Source organism: Ailuropoda melanoleuca, chromosome 1 (genome assembly GCF_002007445.2).
Source record: "Ailuropoda melanoleuca isolate Jingjing chromosome 1, ASM200744v2, whole genome shotgun sequence".
Classification (NCBI taxonomy): Eukaryota; Metazoa; Chordata; class Mammalia; order Carnivora; family Ursidae; genus Ailuropoda; species Ailuropoda melanoleuca.
This window is the reverse complement of record NC_048218.1, coordinates 80924717-80946366: the sequence shown is the minus strand read 5'-3', so window position 1 is coordinate 80946366 and position 21650 is coordinate 80924717. Positions and strand designations below refer to the sequence as shown.

At 33.7% G+C, this 21650-nt stretch overlaps 1 protein-coding gene across 1 annotated transcript in view; it reads left to right on the top strand.

The window, feature by feature from the left end:
- ATP11B (ATPase phospholipid transporting 11B (putative)) overlaps positions 1 to 21135 on the top strand; it is a 114270-nt gene extending 93135 nt beyond the window's left edge. Inside the window, exons 29-30 of the mRNA XM_034672400.1 lie at positions 13011 to 13144; positions 17498 to 21135. Coding sequence (XP_034528291.1) covers positions 13011 to 13144; positions 17498 to 17579 — 216 coding nt within the window. The 3' untranslated portion in view covers positions 17580 to 21135. The remainder of the gene's footprint in view (positions 1 to 13010; positions 13145 to 17497) is intronic.
- The last annotated feature ends 515 nt before the right edge of the window (positions 21136 to 21650 follow it).

The following is a 21650-nucleotide window of genomic DNA, read 5'->3' as shown; positions in this document are numbered from 1 at the left end:
GATAATGGTAGTAAATATGTTTTAAGTAACATTATCACAGCGTTCTATCAGAGGTATATAATTGGGATATATATCTATATCTTTAGAAACATTGGAATTCTAGTAATACTTTTTCAGGTTACATTGTTTTCAATGAGAGTATGAAATAAGTTCTTTAACCTAAATAATTTTTACAGAATGGATTTTTGTAAAATATATTTTCTTACTCAACATTTATCAATAAATATTAAGCTACAGCAAATATTAACAGTATGTTACATAGTGTGTAAAAATACAGGCTTTAGGGCCTGACAATTCTCAGTTCAAAAACCCAGTTCTACCACTTGGTAGCTCTGTAAATTTAAGTCTCAGTTTCCTCAGGAGCAGTAAAATTATGATAGAAGTATCTATTTTATTACCTTTGTGATGAGGGTTAAATGAGATAGTGTAATAACAAAGTAGATGCTCAAGAATGGTAACTAGTTGAATGTCCCATTTTGTGTGTTTGACTAGTACATAGTTGAGATTTTTTGACTGGTACTAGGTTGAGATTTTTTTCTGCATGTTTGCTACATGCCAAGCAAATTTTGTTTAAATTTTGAAAATTTAGTTGCATATTCAAAAATAGAATAACTGTTCCCTAAGTATTTAACAGTCTGAGTTAGGCTTCCTAAACAATGTATTGATTTTAATTTCAGTTGATCATGTCAGTATTTCTTTAGCATTTATTTGGCTTCGAAACTCAATACTAGCCAGTATACATTTTAACACCACTGAAGCAGCGTAGGCCTCTTGAAGCCTGAAAAACTTAATTCAAATAATTATTTTAACCATTTGTATAATGTATGTCCCTAATCAGGTCACATCCCTCAGCCCCAGTTTCCTCTTCTATAAAATCAGAATAGTAATTACTACCTTACGTGATCATTGAGGTAATGAATGTAAAGCACCCAACCCTGGGCCTGTATGTAGTAAGTCCTCAGTAGAAGCATGGTAACTATAAGGACAATGAGGATGTTGCTCTATGGCACTGATCTCCAAATGGGGCTGGAGAAATTTGTATAATTGATTACTCTGTCTGCCTATGCATATGTTTATATCAGCATGCTACTAAGTTTTCTACTTTGCAATGTATTGCTTAAATATGTATCAGAAAGTTTTGCCTATCTTTTTTCTAATCTTCAGACATAAATATTTACAGTAAGAGAGTACTATTTTTAATACATTGTCTCTTATACTTTTTTTAGACCTTTAGGGATAACACATTTGTCTCCCCCTCTTGGCCTATATAAAGTTATATTTCACCAAAATATATTAACAACATCACTTTTAAAAACTTAATTCTTTATAAAAGTGAATAATCAGATTTATTTACATTTATCTTTAGAAATCTACATTACAGCACTTGCAAACTTATGTGTATTTGTAGAGCTTTCTTAATGATAAAAAAAAGTGATATTCATTCTTGCTACCTTTTCTATAGCTTCTTTTTAAAGGATTACATAGGATATATTTGTTACCTTAAAGTGGACCCTTAGACAAGAAAAAGTTAAAAGTACTTTCTGTATATTTTGGTTCTTTTACCATAGGTTAAAATTGATTAAAAATAAAATGTGTGGTAAACTAAATCATTTTATCTGGGTGTGAAAGCCCATCTCCCTTTTGGCCCACTAAACTCACTTTTAAATGACTTGACCGATGTTCTATTGTGGTCTGATCCAAGGAGGAAATCTCTGCTCCCACTCAGAGATCTAGCCTGCTAGAAGGGTTTTTTGGGTTTTTTTCTCTTTTGCTGAAATAGTATATGGTCCGTTCACATCCTACATGTGACACTATTCCTTTGCTACGTGCAGTAATCTTTATTACTTCAGATTTATATACTATTACCACTGATTTCAACCAATGAAGAAATGTTTAGGAAGTTATCAGGTATTTCATTGTTTACCTAAAGTAGCAAGAAAAAACATCAAAAGAAAAGAATTGTCAGCATTTATTTTAGCTTTGTTTTTCTCCAGAATAACCATGTGGTATTAAGAGTGAAGAATAAATTATTTTGACAGCAAAGCCAACAGCCCTACAAATGTCAGTCATGTATGTGTACCATGTATGATATTTCCTATTCTTGGAGGAACCGATGTCTTTACAAAGTTTGTCCTGTGTCTGTCTCTTAGGTGATGAATACAGCTCACTGACTTGTTATATGTACCATCCCTTTTCTGTCCACTTATAGATGTACTCCAACACAGTTGCTTTAAGTGACGAGTTCATCGCACTGCAGCCATTGTCGAGGGCAAGGAATCAGCTGAGCAAACTTAGGTAGAGTAGGAGGAGTAGACCTTGTTAACTCTTCTGCATGCTGAAGGTCAATGAAACAATATTCAAAAGATGGGCAGAGGCATGAATTAAAACTGGGGCATTTTTGTTAGCACAGCTCTGTCTCTAATTTGACCTTTATTAATATGTATATTAAAACTTAAAATATATATTCATTTCTTCTTGGAGAAGAAAATTCAGATGAAAATTCAGCATAACAGGACAGAGATCTGTATCTTATTATATATTTTACACCGTAACTACCTTTTATAGTACAATTCTAATGCTTCTGCTTGTCACATAATTTTCATAATTAAGGATGCTTCTGCATGTTGAGTAACGTAAGCTACAGAAACTCATCATAAAGTTTAAAGTTTTAAGTTTCAGTTACTTGGAAGTGAGAATTGCCCATTTTTTATCTTGCCTTACTCTGTGCTGTAAATACATGTGTGTATTTGTCTTTGTACACTGTAATGGCTGCTGAAGCATTTCATACCCTTGCTACTGTTCAGTGCATCTATAAATTGCACAATATATTTTTTATCTCTTAAACATATATCTTTATCTCCACAGACAGATCTATTCTGTCAGCTTCCACAAAATAATAGTATAGAGATGTCTTTTAATGGAAGAGAATGAAAGCTTAAATCCTGAAACATTTGATTTTAAGATACCAGAACTATTTATTAAGTTTAACTCCAGTCTGATTTGAAGAAGAAAGTAATATAACTTAAAAAAAAATTTTTTTTTTAAACTTCTGGCACTCTTCAGTTTCTCACCTTGTCAGTATCTTGTGTATTCTCAATTATATTTTTTTAATTTTTTTTATTCTCAAGGTTTCTGATCTGTGTTCATTTGATCAAGCAAATGACCTTGACAAAACATTGCTTAAATAATGTCTTATGGAACTCTATGAGCTCACAATTTTGAGCTGTTCTAAAGTTTTATCAAACCTTTCGATTTTATTATTATCTTCCAGATTTTTGAAATATTCTACTTTGAATTACAAAGGTATAATAATTGTACATGAATATAAAAATGGGTGTTTAAGTGGTAGTCAACTAAATTTTACGTTTAAAATAAGAACTACAATCAAAACAAACTTGAGGATTTGCCTTCACCTTTGGTTGAGTCAAATGTGTATAACACATTTTATCCATACGTGCCTTTGAACATCTAATTATTTAACTCTAAGACAGTAGGAGAGCTTGCTATTTAAAAGAACATCTGGCAAACTCTTTGGTCAAGTGAAGATAATTTTTGCATTGTGAATAATCTTGCTGTTTTTATGAAATCATATTTTCACATATCATATTGGCTTAAATCAGGCCATGTGGGGGTTTTTTGAGCAATAATAGACTAAAAAAATGAGATAAGGATATCATAAATTAGAGAGATTCCAGTTTCTGTAACAGTGTGATAAGGTAGCAAGACTAACATTCATCTTTGAAAAAACACAATGACAGTAGGGTATACTTGTCAGGTAGCCTTTGCTGCAAACCACTCTCCAATCAGAAAGGATAGCAAAAGGGGAAGAGCCCTGCTGGGGAAACAGCAGTAACACTAACCTGGGTGTTTGTGATGCCCTTGGTACTACAGCTTGTGTGTCCTAACCAAATCATTTCACCTCTCTGAGCCTCCAGGTTCTTCACCTATCAGGTAATCATTTTACATACTGTGGTCTGTTTACTTATTGTCAGCATCAGAGAACAAAAAGAAAAAATATTATGCTTAACCAAAGGCCAGGCAGAAATACCAGTTGTTTAAATGAGCAGTGAGTGACCACTGGGTGGGCATTTGCTCATGGCTGCATGAAGAACAAGTGCTCATGTGCATCTGTCTACTGATGCATCCTGCGAATTTTGAATACATCTTTTTTTTGAATTGCATTAAACAGTATTCCTGGGTGTGATCCATGGTAGCTTAAGTGTTTACTCTTTTGACAGAGGAAAATTATACAAATATAAAATATCTTTAAGAGTTTTCAAATCTTTAATCAGGTTAGTACTTCTTAAGAACCAGTAACATAAAACTATTAATTTTTTTAATGAAAGAAAATTCATTTTGAGTATTTTTCCATCCCCTGTCTTATAGGCAAAGCTATAATAATAATAATAAGCTATCTTCACATAAGCTTATTGTACTCTTAAAACCAAGGACTTCTACTACTTAATTTTTTATACACGTAAGACATTCACCATAGCATTTTTTTATAGAAATAATTATTGGTCAGTCCTAAGACTGAGAAAACACATAATGAGGAAAAATTCATTTTTTATTCATTGAGAACATTTTCTTATAATTTAAAAAAGTTTCACATTAGCGTGGCTGTGGGAACATACTCCCTAGAAGAAAATAAAAAGCAAAGAATAAAAATTTGTGTAAATTAGCACTCACTAAAAAGATATATTTCAAATTAAAGATTAAATTAATTTTGTTAAATAAGTCAAGCCCCCCCCCTTACCAACATGTCTAGCATTTGAAAGGCCATGTGAGTGACCCTTCTGCTCTGCTAAAGTTCACTTAGAGTAGTCTTTTGAGAAGGGAGCATAAGAGTTGTGAAAAAGGGCATACATACTTTTGCAATAAGAATCCTAAATCTTGGTGGCAAGGAATTTAATAGAAGAAATTGAATTTTATTGAAGGAAATCTGGTTTTAATCTAACTCTGTGCACTGGAAAATCATGGCTTAATTTTGTGTGCTTTGTTGTATTCCCCTTAAGAAGCTGCTGTTAGCTCTCCTTTGTGACAGTAAATGAATGTGGTGTTGTATGAACATTCATTTGTGCCTCGCAGATTGTGGACCCCAACTTGCTGTTTTCATTCTAAACCTCTTTTACAGTGAGAGTATTGTTCTGTAATATGAGACTTATTGCTTTTCTGTCCTTCCAGATGGAAGAAGATAAGGGTTCAGTCAGCTCAGCATATGAATTTGCTGAAAGCAAGCACAGAGGGGAGGACAGTAGGCACCTGCTAGCTGAGGCTTGCAGCCAGCAGGACAGTTCTTACGTGCACTAGGTAGTACTGCGCTGGACCTTCCTGGGGACATATCTGCTAAGTTCTCGTGCTTGGGGCATGCTATGGGAGAACTGGCCTGACTTTCAGTTTTTACTTTACTAATCCTTCATTGTTCCTCATATGTTTACTGTTTTTGTTTACTTGTCTTCCTTTTTTGTGATCTTTACATTTTTTATATGTCCATCCCTGAATATTTTATTAGTCTTCCTTTGGAGTTACAGTGTTAAATCATACTTCACCTCAAATTCTAACCTAGTAAGGTATTCTCACAACCTGTTGTTTATATTCAAGAAATTATTCCTTTTCACTTCTTTTGAAAATATGCCATGCTATTTCTATTATTTCTGAAGTCAGTTTTCCCATTTGAAGTGGTAGTTGTGTATCATTTTGTACATCTTAATGTAGTTAGATGCCAAATTACTTATCTAAGTTTAGCTCTTGAGTTGAATGATCCAATGAATGAGTGCTTAGACATGGTACTGAATAATTTTCTGTTGGCTGATATTCATCAGACTCTCACTTTTTACTTTTCATAAACTTTCGTAGTTAGATCTTTGTAATGAAAGTATGAATTGATGAGGACTTGATTCACTCACCTCTTGAGGAGTAAACCCTAACAACCACTTAGACCTTATTGGAATATGCAAAATATTTTGATTGGTAATAATTATGGAGAATAAAAATTCTTACTACTAATAATTATATTTTTACTTGGATTATTTGCCATTTTTATAATTACTGGTCAATAAGTGCTATTGTCTCATTTGAGATAAAATGTCATAAATGGTGAAACTTGCAAACAAAACTACTTGAAAATTATAAATCTTAACTCTACCATGGAATCAGACCATAGAACAGGGACAGTAATTTGAAAAACCTGAATTCCGGAAGACGTATTTTTTTTTTTATGATATGTTAGTCACCATACAGTAGTACATCATTAGTTTTTGATGTAGTGTTAAAATTAGATTCCTTTAGTGAACTGCCCTAAATGAAAAATGTTGAAGATTAACTATGTTGAAAAATGTTGAAGAACAACTCATTATTATAATTAATTGAAAAGAAATTCAAAAGAATTCTGAACTTTTGTTTTGGGATGCTCTGTATGATTATTTTTACTGTATATTTTTCCTGTATTTTGCTTTGATAAATATAGAAAAATTTTTAGTTCTTAAAATATGCCCTAATTGAGCTGCAAAGAAAATTCAGCTGAAGAGTTCACTGAGTAAAGATGGGGAGCTGGCCCGGATTTATGTTATGCCCTGGATAATCCCCAAAGCAGATAATCCACTTGGGACCTGACTAGACTAAAGCTATAGAACTATGTCCTCTGTGATAGAAGTTCCCCAAAGGTTCAAGTTCAAGTGGATATTTCATAAGACATGGATCTGGTACTGCTTTGCTCTAATATGTCTATTAAAATGTATAATACAGTTGAGAGATGGGTTCTTAGAATGCTCCTAATAACAGGGGCCTTGTTATGGTTACTTTTACAAAAGGGTGATGAGTGAATTTTCTCATTATCCTGTGATAGTTGATCTTTCTTCCTATAAACGGAAAGTTAGAAGAATCCTGAAACCATGAATATGGTTTTAGTAAAATTGCCAGTTTTTTCTGCTTATCACTAAATTTTCATTGGTTGAATGAAGTATACCTTGACTATTTCTCTTATATATATCTGCCTTTGGCATATATTTTGAAATAAAAATCACTTCAAAAAAATAAGCATTATATAATATCCCTCTTGTATTTTTCCTGTCTTGACATGGCAGTTGTTTTTCTCTAATCGAAATGTGGTCAGCCTTGCCAAATCAGGCAGAGGACGATGTTGAGCCCTAAATGTTGTCGTGGGCAAGCACCTTCTAGTCTTCTCCCTCCACTGACCTGCCTCTTTGGCCTCCACTGTTTCGTCATTTCTCTGTCCCTAGATTCCTGGCCTGCTCCGGATGTTCTCTTTTCAGTTATACCTAGCAACTGTAGGGGTGTCAACGGGATGTTAGGGCTGTCGACCTTTCTCATTGTGGACTTGGATGCTAAGCCCCAGACCTGAAACCTGCCACCACCCACAACAACAACAAAAAACATTTTGAATAGTTTCAACCAACAACAAGTCACCTTCCTCTCCTGTGACAAAGATACTTACATCTTCTGTTCATTTAACAAAGTATTGAACTACAAAAGGAACAGAAAACTTTAATGGCCTGGATTCAGTTGTTTGCCAGTAAAAGCTATACTTTGCTGAGTAAAATTCTGTGAGCAAACAGAATTTAAAATTTAAAAAAGCTAATAGTAATAAGGATGCCACGAGTAGCAAGACCTGCATGCACACCTGACAAATACAGCGCTTTATAAAACTGATGTTATTTTCAAATCTGTGCTGACTCATTTGAGCAGCTTTTTCATCTGGAGGTTGAAATGAAGAAAAATATTAGTGTTGACATTATTAATATGAAACAATTACCGTCTGACATTCTTTGAACGATTCATACTTAGAAAACAATTTTTTTTTTTTTAGGTAACTGAATTCCTAACATCAGCTGTACCAGGGTTTGGTTCATTAATTAGTGTTATTCTGATTTACCCACTCCATTAAAATTGGTGATTTTATCATTTTTTACAGATAGTGATACTCTTCTTAACCTAAACTTCAAATTCCTAGTCAGATTTTGTTATTTATGTAACCACATCATTAAAATAAAGGGCCTCAGTTCTTTCTGAAATGAGAAAAAACCAAATTATTAAAATAACCATACCTGATAAATGTAATTATTATGGTATGCTTATTTTCATTGTTAAATTTAGGCAAAACATACAGAAATTTCCTCCTCTCTGGAGATCCCCAAAAGATAATATGGAGGTATTTATATTTATAACTATCTTCCAAAGTTGTTTATTTGCCTTGAGGAAAAGGAAAGAAGGAAGAGAATGTAGAGAAGTGAATGTGAGCTTTTAGGCATGTTTTGAAGAAATGGGGCAGCAGTCTTCTAAATGCCATCACTAAACAGCTACCTCTTGCATTTCTGAATAATGAGTTGAAGCCATTACTTATTTTAAGGGTTTTATTATTCTTAACCAAATTTGGAAATCGGTACTATTTGATGGCTTTTGATTTCACATTAAAAAGAAGAACATTTCCTTGAATACAACCTTTTTTTCCCCATAACTACAGTTTCCAGATCTCCTTTAAGGCTGTACAAGATTCTCACTTTGATTATATATTTATCATAAAACTGTTTTAAAGACAAAAGAACAGATATGGTTAATAGAATGATAATTCTTATCTAAACTTAAAAAGACTTTGATAGGTAAGATGTCATAGGAAAGACTAAATAATTTAGAGATGTATGACAATTTTCTTACATCTAGAAGATTCAAGAAAGAAATAGAAACATTAGGAGAAACTTTTAGATGTTTACTATCATTTAAATGAAAATAATGGAAACAAGAGCAGTGAGAATTTATTTCAAACGGCAAGTTCTATAAAGATGAAAATTTTTATTAGCCATACATAGTTATGTTGAATCTCTGTAGTTGTTTTGTTTGGCAGCCCTTTCAGCTCTAAGGTATGTGGTTGTTCTTGGGGAGAGAATGTGGTAGAGGGTCTTACCAATGAACCAAAATTTCTGGTAAGTTAAAGTGCCACCAGGTAGGGTTTCACTCCCATTATTTTGCCTTTTTTTTTTCTTGTCTAGTATTTATGAGCAATCCAAAAAAAAAAAAAAAAACCACACAAAAGGAATGATTCCCTCTCCTTACTCTGAGTGAAATGAGATTTAAATGTTCCACCCTTTTCCTACTCCCACTTAATTGGCAGCTCTGGCTACATGTATCTGGCTGGTCTCCCAGTCCCTGAATATGAGATCAAAGATATGTATATGGGAAAGTGTTAGAGCTTGGAAGTTTGCTGGAGAGCAGTGTATTTTTTTATATAAATAGCAGCTTTACAGAAGCACAGTTAACCAGCATTCAGCATTTTTAAAGCAGCTGGTTTTTTGGTTTTTTCTTTCTCTTTAGAGAAAAAAAGGAAACATATTTTTGCTTAGTTCAAAAGGTGATCTTAAGTCATTTCTTTATAATATTTTTGATATTTCAAGATGTTTACTGTCTCTGGGATTGTCCATGTATTAATACCTGTCCTTAGATTTTAAAGTGAGAGGTAATGAGTGCAAAGCAACATAATTACCTAAAGTCAGATCCAGACCTAAGCAGTGTTCTGTGCATATGTGGTCACTTAAATGCTGCTGATCTTATGGATTTCATCTTCAGTGACTCCTTGAAAGTTGAGCACCAGCTATATAAGCAAGGCACAAGTTGTTAAATTAAGAAGTACCAGGCAAACTCCCTGCTCTCTCTAGTTCCTGGTCTAGTTTAGTGTTCCTCAGCCAAATGTGAAAGACCAGTTTGTTGTTTTCTTGTTTTGTTTTGTTTTTAATTTCCAGTCCATCACGGACCAATACTTTGGTAAAATGCAATGAAAATGAGTTACAGTGACCCTTGAACAGTGTGGGGGTTGGGGCACTGACCCTTCATGCAGTAAAAAATCCAGGTATAACTTTTGACTCCCCAAAAACCTATAGCCTACTGTTGACTGGGACCCTTATCAATAACATAAAAGTGCCAATTAACATGTATTTTGTATCTTATAGGTATTATATGCTGTTCTCACAATAAAGTAAGCTAGAGGAAAAAAATCAAAAGGAAGAGAGAATATATTTATAGTACTTATGAGTATTTATTGAAAAAAATGTATGTGTAAGTGGACCTGTGCAATCCAAACCCATCTTGTTTAAGGGTCAAACTGTGTACTAGGAAATGAAATTTAAAAGATACATAAAATAAGCCCTGATTTTAAAATTATTATTAGATTCAACAGTAATAAAAGTAGTTTGTCAAACTGCCATAAAATTTTCTAACCTCTTATTCGTACACACCAGAAATGCTTATCTCCTCATAGGCCAATAAAAAATGTTTTCGGACCAACACTGATCCATGGATCACACTTTGAGTCGCACTGGTCTTTTTGCAAGGGGCAGGTGTAACAACTTTCTTACACTTAGGCTAACCATGTGCTGAATACACATCATACTTTTCTACCCACACATAATTACTCATTCTCTTTGCTTAGCCTAGAATGTTCTTTCTCTCCCATCTCCAGCTACTGAAATCCCACCCAGTTTTTAAAGTGTGTTTCAGATTCTGTCTTCTTCATCAACTCTTTCATGCCCTCCCGCCAATACCAACAACTGGGTTTGAGCCTTCCCTCCTCTTTTTTAATATTTGTAGTGAGCCTCATTACCATAATTATAAGAAGGCAGTATAATGGCATGATAAACAGGTTTGAGCTCTGGAATTAAAGAAACCAAGGCTCAAGCCTCAGCAGGGTGATCTTGAACAAATTCTCAACGTCTCTGTTTCCTCATCTGTAAAATATTTCTGAATATGGTGCTTATCCCACAAGTTTGTTATAAATTTTAAATGAGAATAGTCCATGAGAAGCATCTTACATAGGAACTGACACATACATAAGAAGCATTCCATTAACGTAACTGCCATTATTTGTTCCTGACTTATCTCCCATCCTTTCTTTATCCTTATTAACTCATTAGATTGCCATCCCCTCTAGGAACCAGCACAGTGCCTTGCTCAATAAATACAAGTTGAATTTAAGTGCTTGTACCATTTAAGTTATGCAAACAAGCAGTGGAATCAAATCCAGAGAGAGATTACTAATAGTTGGAGAGGTGAGGGAGGTTTCATGGAGATGATGCTATTGAAACTAGGGGTCAGCATTCTGACCATAATTGGTGACAGGCCCTGACATATGCCTGAAGGCAAGGAACACTGCACTGGTTGGCTGTGTAAGACTATACAAGAGCATTGGGAAGTTGAGTAAGAAAGGCAACCCAAGGTCAGGTTATAAAGGGCCTTAAGGCCTCCTTGTGGTATTGTACTTTCACCTTTGAGCATGTGGGAGCTTTTGAGTCCTGCTTCCTGTAGAGGGTGATTTTGAGATGGAAGAAACTGGAGCCCAAGGACGCAAGGAGGAGACTGGGAGACCCATAAAATCCTGTTGCTTAAACCAGCATTTTCTAAACTATCCCTCTGGATATTAATGTTCTTCCTACTGTTAATTGACTCCCGGGGGCACTGGGGGTAGGGAGGAAGATTTTACTGAAGAAGGGAAAAAAAAAAACCAGTTTGGGAATTGCACTATGTCTAGCTCTCCCCCTGGAGACTGGCCGTGTATCCTGACTTACTCAGAAAGTCTGTTTAGACCGTCATTGAATGGTGTTTCCCAAACTTAATTGGCCACAGAACCTTTTTTCATGAGACATCTGTAAATATCTCTCAAAACACAGTTTAAGAAACAGTACCACAAACAGCCCTAAACCAAGGGTATTGTAATGAAAGAACAAGTAAAATTTGGCTATTTCTCAGTGCTTACCAGACCCTAGGACACTGGTGCAATTAGGTAATTGCCAGACAGGAACCGCGTTGTCTCGCACTGCTTGGTATTTGGCAGGATTACTCTGAGCAGGTATTTTGCAGGACCTCACCCATTCCTAATCCTTTATGTTCCATCATATCTGTCTTTTGTCCATTGTGTGCGTCTCCACAAATGTCCCTGTTGCCATGCCTACGCTCAGCACTTGGTGATTCCCAACCTTTGTGAATTGCAACACTCTAATGAATCTATTTTTGTTCTCCTTTCTCTATACTTCCAAAGATTTGTTATACAGTATGTTTTATAAAGGAAAGTGAATGAAAAAGTTTGTTTAAAATGATACCCCCTGAGAAATTAAGGAGTACACTTTAACCGTGTCAAAACCAGGGTTGGGATTCATTGGGCTATGTGATCATACCATTTCTTCCCCCCTCATTTTAACAGGATTAAAATTATTAGTAGTAATGGCTTTAAGTTATTTTGCTGGGTTATTTATGCCTGAATCAGTATAAATCTTGCATACCTCCAGAAATTAATAAAAATAGTACATTTGTTTAGTGGATTTTAATATGGTAAATTAATTTAATCAGTAAATTTTTAAAAAGCAAGAAAGGTGATTATGGGCATAATTGACAATAGTTGCTTAGCAAATTTAAGATAAATGATGCTTTTTTCAAGGATAATTATAAAATTATAATAAATTTTCAAGGATTATTTCAGTGGATATATGTAGAGTGCTTAGAACCCAGCACATAGAAAACATTACATAAGTATCTGCTGCTGCTGTTGTTGAAGATTGGGGTTAGGTCCTGCCTGGTTATTATTTCCCAGTCTTCAGAATAGTTCACACTCTGTTTTTCTCAATTGCTATTTTTCACTGAAATTGCAGGAGCATTTCACCTAAACAAAAAGTCAAAGAAGAATTAGAATTCATTCAATTTGGTTGATGAAAATCATCTTGGCTATGATAAATTGTTAAAATAAGACATTAAAATCCAAAATCTTTGCAGATTTAAATAATAACCAGTTACTTATTTTTATATAATTATTTTATTCATCTTCTAATTGAGGACACAGTGCCTTTTAAATATTTTTGTATATTAGTCTTAAAGCCTTCCATACATTTTCATATTATAGAAAACATATTTATATACATTATTTTTGGTTTTAAAGTGCTTGTTGTAGTTTTTTTTAAATGCTTTTTGGAGATCCAGATCTATAAATAACTAATTTTTTTCTGCTTCAACCCCTTCAGCTTACTGAAACAAATTCAGGTATCAAGTGCTTGGACTCCATGTGCTGTTTCTCAGAAGGAGAAACAGCGTGTGCATCTGTTGGAAGAATGCTGGAACGAGTAGTAGGAAGATGTAGTCCAACCCATGTCAGCAGGTGTGAAATTTCTCTAAGTAGCCTTTGCTGCAGATGAGTGTCCTATAAACTGGAACAGGATGAACCTGCATCTCTAGATACCTGATAAATCAGCAGCTGGTTTTACCAACTGAAGCGGGAGGTGTGCTATTTATTAGCACCCTTTGGTGGTAGATTTCACTTTATGGCTTTGGGGTAGGGGCTCTTTCACTAACAAAGGAAGAGAAAGCACCTTTGAAGAGACTTTATCTAATGAACAAAAAATTTTGCTTTACAGTCTTTCTAAAATGTGAATAGGAGTGTGTATATGATACTTATTTGGTTTTTATAACTTTCTTTTTTTTGATTATACCCTATATTACTGTTTTATTTCCTGTATTTTTTTTTTGTTTGCTTTTTGTATTTACAAAATAGTCTACACATAGTAGTAAAATCAAAGGATTTTGCTTCTCTTACTCTTCATGTATATTTTCTGGTCAGTCATTTGAGACTTTGAGGTATTTATAAACACAAAAGGCTGTATTTCTGCTCTCCTACACCATTTTATCTCTGTAATGAGGTTTTTAAAATGAGTTGTGATTTTTTTTTTAACTTGGTACTCATGGCCTAATTAAAAGTTTATAAGTTAGAACAGGCACGTTAAATTATGGTTTAGAAGAATCTTAGCATTTCTGTCCCGTACCAAATCTATTTCCTGAATTAGATTTATCAGTGCTTGCTTTTGTGGGTCATAAAAAAAATACCATGCTTTGGTAAATGCCTCTTAAATTTATTTAGAAGTGAAATGGATTCATTTCATGTATTTCCCCAAGAGACATATTATTATTCAGGGGATATTAAGAAGTAGAAATAATTTTTTTCATGCTTTGGTGTTCTCAAGGTGAACTATATCATATTCCTAAAATGAGAGCAGCAGTGCACTGGTGTGCGTGAAGAGTTATAGAGCGCAGGGATAGATAGATGGTGATTTCCATTGTCCACCATGTACCACGTGAATAATCACTTTCTACATGTGCCATGGCATGGAAAAGGCTGGAAAATACCCCAGGGGCAGGGAAGAGAGGGTGGAGGAGGCACTATTATCTGCTGATAAAATAATTTTTAATATTTGCTGAGCTTTCTGTTTTAAAAATGATGAGTAATTATCATTCATGTATCATAAAAGTCAGGTAACATTTACTGGCCAACTTATTAGTTCCCACTTTGCCTTTAGTTATGGCCATGTCTTTATAGTACAGTTGCATTTATAAATAGCATTCTTAAAAACATCTGTGTTTTCAGTCTCCATTGATTGATTATAACATGTGATCAGAAATATTTCCATAATGCTGTGGTGTCATTTTGTAGTTATTTTATTCTACGTAAAAGAATTGCTATGAGCAGTTAAATTTATTGGGACTTATGTCTTTTGACTTACACAATTGTATTATAAAATGAATTATTAGAAAGCAGCTCTGGCATGTACCCAAGCCACGAAGTTTTCCAAAAGAAGTTCCAAAAGGACCCACTTTATAGTATTATTTTACTTATTAAGACAACTTTACTGTATAGAACTAAGGTGGGAATTAGACTAAGAGACTACTATAGAACTTCCACAGGATTTTTTAAATTTCTGCTTCACCAGGAAGTTCTCTTTAATGGCAATATACATCTTCACTAACTATTAAAAAACTGTAATTAATTTTATTTTTTTTAAGATTTTATTTATTTATTCGACAGAGATAGAGACAGCCAGCGAGAGAGGGAACACAAGCAGGGGGAGTGGGAGAGGAAGAAGCAGGCTCATAGCAGAAGAGCCTGATGTGGGGCTCGATCCCACAACGCCGGGATCACGCCCTGAGCCGAACACAGACGCTTAACCGCTGTGCCACCCAGGCGCCCCTAATTTTAAATAAGCCAAAAATATTTTTCCTTTATACATATTCTCATTGTTTATATCCATTATTCAGGTAATATGCCCCCATTTTTCTTTACGTAGACATTTTTATACTACCTTACGCCTTTGAACCTGCCCCTGGAAAATAGGGGATTTATTTCAGCACATTCTCCTGAAGGTGGCTGTTATCATCTGTACTTTTTTCCACTTAAAATTGTATCATAATATTTTCTTTTGTAAGATTTTATTTTTTTTTCCTAATAAAATGTTTAACAGTAATATCTTATTGGACAGACTATAAATAACAGTTTTGTCCAACATCTCAAGTTATGTTATTGGTTAGAACTGTCATTATCCTCCTTTTTTCTTGAAATGAATAATCTAAAAAGTCTTTTAAGATCTGTTCAGTTTTTTCCTAGTGGATAAAAATCATACAGTATGAAAAACCACTTGGTGCTTTTGAAAGGGCTATATGGAAATTGCCATAGATCCATTAACATTATATTTAAACTTTGGAAGTCATTTTGATATGTAGAGTTTTGGCTTTTTTATTTTGTACATATAATTGTATTAGTGAAAGACATTTGGCATTTCTGTTTTGATTTTGGAATAGCCTTTATTCCACATTTCTATTTCATGTTCTAACTTAAAAGGTGAAGCAAGACTAATACTTCTGTTACAAGATGTAGAAACCCTTGGATATTTGTTCTGTTAACCTATTAAACATGAAAGGTAATGAGCATCACTTGGGAAATACAACTAGTGCTTTCATATGCACATTCTTCTGCTGATTGAAAATTTTTACTGTCCAGGCACAAAAATTCTTACATTTTATTAATTGATGTTTTCAAAGGAATATGCCATATTGCAGGCTTGGTTTCAAATGTAGCGTCATGGTGCTATATGAGGGATATGCCATGTTGTACACTAAAAGGCTGTACTTCAGCAATAAATTATTTTCTTTATGCATTTTACCAACAGCTACTTTATTCTAATCAAACCTATTTTCTAAATAGAAAGGACTTAATATATAGTTCCAGTATTTAATGTTCTGTCAAATATGGTATTTAACATATGAATGCACATGGTGTGCTTTGGAAAGATCAAAAACAAAGGAAACCTTACCTAATAAAATTCTTCTATGTAAGCAATGGTTGGAAAAGAGGAAAAACTAATATAAAACATTGGCAATTTGGGAATGGAAACTTGACTCCCAATAATTAGGGTGTTGGGAGTTATGTTTTGTCATATGTATCTAAGCCACCTTTTCTTGGATAAATACTTTTAAGAAATGTTCATAGACTCATTTCATTCATTTATTTTACAAATACTGCCTGCTATGTACTAGGTGCAGTTCTAGGTACTAGAGAGAGATGGTAGTGAACAGGCCCTTCCTCAAACAAAGTGTTTAAGGTTTTCCGAAAACTAATAAAATTAGAGAATTTGTAAACTACCAATCAGGTTGTAGCTTATTTGTGTTCCTCTTTACCAACTTTGTAAAATTTCTGGGTTCCAAACCTCATTATCACTGTGCCTACTTAATTGATTTAAACTATATACAGAATCCCAAGGAAACAGTGGATATTTGATGAGTGAATTTAAAAGCCATTTTAAATGCTAGTCTCTTCCTCTGACATCTTTGTTTAGGAAAGTGGGAACCCTGGAAAAAGTTACCTAAGGGGTATTTATTGTTGAGTGCTTTTAGTCTTCTAAGAAAAGCCACCTTTGACTTGGTAATCCTGATACTGTCCTTGAAATGGATTAGGCTATTTTAAGCATGGAAGGCTATTTCTGGTCTTGAGTTATTTTAGGTTAAATTAATAGAGCTGCAAATAAAGCATTATGTAATTAATTGCTTATAGGCCTTATTATTCAGACAGTAGTTAAATTTTCCAGACCATTAGAGATTTATTTGTTCTCAGTTAAGTGAAAACCCTGCTGAGTCACGGCTGTCTTTGATACCCTATTGAATAAACCATGTACTGCATTCAAGCTAGTTATGCTAATCTTTAGAATAGAATTTATAGCTGGAAAGAAATACTATAATATGAACATATCACTATTTCATTCCAAAGCTTTTGGTAAGTGGGATGTCTGTTTGCTCTGTGATGTCAAAATACAGCCTAGTTGCTTTTCAGCAAAACTGATTGTGCATAACTCTTAGTAACATACTTATTTCTTATTGCATTGTTAAGATTTTAAGAGCATCTCATGCTTTACTACTTATAGAAATTGTTTTAATGCTAATGAATGTCTGAATTTTGGCTAATATTTTATATAATGACTAGAGCATTATTTTTTCCAAGTTTTTGTATTATATAAATAGACTGGTCATTCAAGGCTAGTATAAAGAACTTCTCTTAGCATTTAAAAATGAATCAATAAGTGATTATTTTAAATTTCAAATTGCATTTTGATCCTAAGTTTTAGAGTAAATTTTTGTCTCACTTAAAACATAGGTCCTGGTGAGCCAAACTTTTCTCTTATTGTTACTTTAGATCTTGGAGTGCATCGGATCCTTTCTATACCAACGACAGGAGCATCTTGACTCTCTCCACAATGGACTCATCTACTTGTTAAAGGGGCAGTAGTACTTTATGGGAACCATTTCAACTCCTTTCCTAAAATTCAGTGTGCTCATCCTGGTAATGGCCACACTAGTTCTGCAGAATTACTTTCTGAAATTTCTCAAGTATTTCATACCCACTCAGAGTTATAATGGCAAACAAATAAAAAGCAGTAACATAAACCCCTTTCAATCCCTTTAATTTAAATCTGAACATGTTACAATTTGTGAAAGAGACATTTTCCATCTCCTGGGTTGTCTCTGGGTACTCCTAATGGCATTTCAGCCTCTTGCTAAGGCCACTATATTTTAATATCAAGGTAGAAAAGGGAGGTAATTCCTAGTTAATTGTATTTTTTAGTATTAGCTTGGTTATCAAGTCTTCTATTCAGATCTGCTTCTGTAAATTATGCTGAAAAGTTTGCCTTGAAAACTCTATTTTTTTATTAGAGTTATATTTGAAGCTTTTCATGCGAAAAGTTAATGTGAATAGAAAGGAATTTTGGTCTCTCAGTGACCCATGTTGTTAATTCTTTAGTGCTTACTAAGTTCACAGAGCAAATTAGGAGAATGCATTCCCCACCATTATTTACTGCATTGTGGGTAGTAAATATATACCAATACCAAACTTCTCTAAATACTGTAAGACAGCCACTAAAGTTAACCATATACTTGGAAAGGGTATATTATATATATAAATCAGGAATCAAGTCCATTCACCAAATTTCAAGTTGATGTTTACCAATATTTTTGTGACGGAATACAAAGAACCTATAGTGGGTAAATTACATACCATTAGCATATTATTATTTAATGTGTTTATCATTGGATCTTTTGCATGCTTTAATCTGGTTAATATATTTAAATTTGCCTTTTTTTCCCTCTCTATTCTAAGGCTCTGTTTATAAAGTATTTTATGACACTGTTGTAAAGTTCAACTATATCAATAAAAAACAAGTTTGGACAGTATTTAAATATTGCAAATATTTTTAATCATTTAAATCAAAATATTAGGGTAATGAAAACAAAAAGATAAGAGCCTCTTTCTGTGGCTAATTTAGAATTGCTTTTGCCTTTAGTAAGCTAGCGTTTAGAATAAAGGATTTCAGATAAGAATCCTGTTATTTTTAGGTTAGTGTATGTTATCTAAGTTACAGTAGACTACCACAATAAAGTGAAATCTGTCCAGTGTCCCATTACAAGGTATATTTTCAGGCATGGCTACAGGATGGAAATGAAACAAAGTTTAAAATGGTAAATCTTAAGGGGTAATGGCCGCATAAATTAAAATGCTAAGAATGACTAATCAGGTACATATTGCTGTAATTGACTCACTGTCCTTCACTACTTAATTCCATCCTGAGTTTATCATATGATCGGTGTTGTCATTTGTTTTGATAAAAAGTAATGTTATTTTTAAATTTGGAAATGATTATTGGTTAAAGAACTTACTAAGCTCTAAGTATATGATTATGTGCATATACATTTAAAATTGTATGGAAATACTTAAATAAGGTTTTCCAAAATTTTCTCTTGAGAATATAATTCCTTTCTGTAGATTTACTCTGCAACTTTCCACCTTTTACCCATCTCATGAATATAAGACTTCTGGAATTGGGCTGATAGGGAAAGAATGGTAGAGTAAGAATTAAGACTTTACCTTGTTTGCTGATAAACTATTATTTTCAGTTTTTATTTTCTTGCTAATATAACGTTTGTTTCAGTATTGCAAGGATATTAGATTATGAATTTCAGCTTAAATATTTTCATTAATAGCCAGTCCTTCTTTAACTTAGATATTCCAAAATTGAGTTTAGGAATATACTGTGATTCTGGAAATACATTAAAGGGGATAATACAGTGTACAACGTATACACTTAGCAATTCATGTTCCGAAAGAGGAAATATTTCAGAAAATATTCAGTTAGGTTAAGTTTAGTGGAAGATAACTCAGACTTTGTTTTTTTCTTAGAATGTCTTATAAGCTATTTATATAACAAAATGACATGTAATAGTCCTGCATTACATCTTCCTTAACAGTTTACAGTGTTTGTTTGCCATAAACCAAACTGACTACTGACACTAGAGAAGGACCACAAAGCCATCAAGCAGTCTCTTACCAGCTGCGGCAGTGGGGGTCAGCCAGCCTATATGGTACTGAAGGCAGGATTGGTGTAATTGTCTGCATTGACTATTTCAAGTTATTTAAGAACTTTATATCAAAAAAAGTAAATGTCATCTACCGACATCCTCATCCTACTCTGTTGAAAACCTCTTTTTAAAGGAAAACTATAAGAAAAGAGCTGTCTTCAATTTAAGAAAGTAACTGTTGTCTACAAGCTTTAAATAGTTTTCTAGTGCTAATACTCATATTTTAAAACTTATTACATGGCTAGTAATCACAAAAAAAAATCCCCTTTGCATATTTCTTTAAAATTCTTTGGAAAGTATGATGTTGGCAATTAACTTACTCTTAAACCTGCCAAAACCAGAGTAAGGTGCTACGTGTGTTTTTACTAATTGATGGTCTCAATCTATTTGCCTCACTTTCTTACCTTTACCTACCCAGTCTGAAGGCTGTAGCCCTGAAGATAGTAGCAAGCACCAAGATGGTTTTCAAAATTGCCCATCTGCTTTAAAAGATAGCTCAGTACCCTGCCTCAGCTTTAGCAAGCAGTAGGCTCACCTTAGGAGGATTAAGAGTATAGCCAGGAGAACGACAGCTACCAAGCTTGCCATGGAGTTGAGAAGAAAGAAGGGGAGAATTTACAGTTTGAATTTCTCTTAACTACCATCCTCCTTGGGTTTCAATCTCCATGATGTTCAAAGTCTTCCCAGACCTAATCCAAACTCTGGCACTGTCCTGAGTAGGAGATTAAACTGAGGCAAATCACCACATCAGGAAATTTCTTTACTCAGACCAGGTCATTTCTGCTGTAAGATTGTGTATTGTGGAATTGGGTTTCTGTGAGAAGCTTGAAACTCCTATCTGATAGGCAGAAGTCAAAGCCACTAAAAAAATTTACAGTAATACCAAAAAAAATTTTAAATATGCTACTCTGAGAAGTTATTGGGGGCAGGGGAAAAGGGAAAATCATCTATGCTTATGTTTTCCTGTAAAGATCACAATGAGGTATGGTATAAGCAGGTATTCGTAAAACAAACACACCAAAGAGTTATGTAAAACATGTTTTATTTATTTTGGTCCCGCTTCTGAGACATTTTTATTTCTATCTTGAAATGAGTCATCTATTTTCATAAAAATAGAACATTATTAAAGTGCTGTTTATGTGAGAACACTTGAATGATTTTCCTACAAAAAGTAGATCACAACTATTGGTATGTTTGTAGTAATGGTGATTGTTAGATTTTTATGGGGAATTAGTAGCTGGAAATACTGTAGCAACACTTGGTTTTAAAATCGAGGACCTCAGACACTGTGGCTTTCTAATAAAACCCTTGAAAATTTCTCTCCATTGTCAGTAAGTGTAGTTACTTATTGTATAGCTCTCAGTAATTTTTTAAAGTTTATGAAATTATATTTATTGAATAAAAATTTTCCTACATAAATTAAAAGTGTTTTTTCTTTATTTAAGAGTTTTAAGCCTCTCTCTGCTTGTCACAGCTAACACAGCCAAAAATTTTTTGGATGACATTTTATTACATTTACCCTCCATATAGTACAGGAATGCTATTACGCCATTCACTGACTCCAGTGTCAAAAATCTTAAGTTTTTGGTTTGCCCAGATTTTATAGAGCATAAGTACAGCTCCTGAAAGGGGGCATGATAGAAATGTCCCAGCTGTAAAGACAACACACTTCAACTAGAAATTGCATCACTCATGAAAAGCCAGCCAATATGAACTTGGAAATGAAAATATGTGCTTTTTAAAAAATACAAAGCTGCTATAATGTCTGTTTCTATATAAAATTTTCTAACCTCCTAATGGCAATCATAATTCCTTATGCTTCCTCTGTTGCCATTTAAAGCACACATAACTGTTTAATATATGTTTAAGCTGTTATATTTGCCCAAGTGTTAATATATGCAATGAGTGACAATGTATGATATATATTTCTTTAT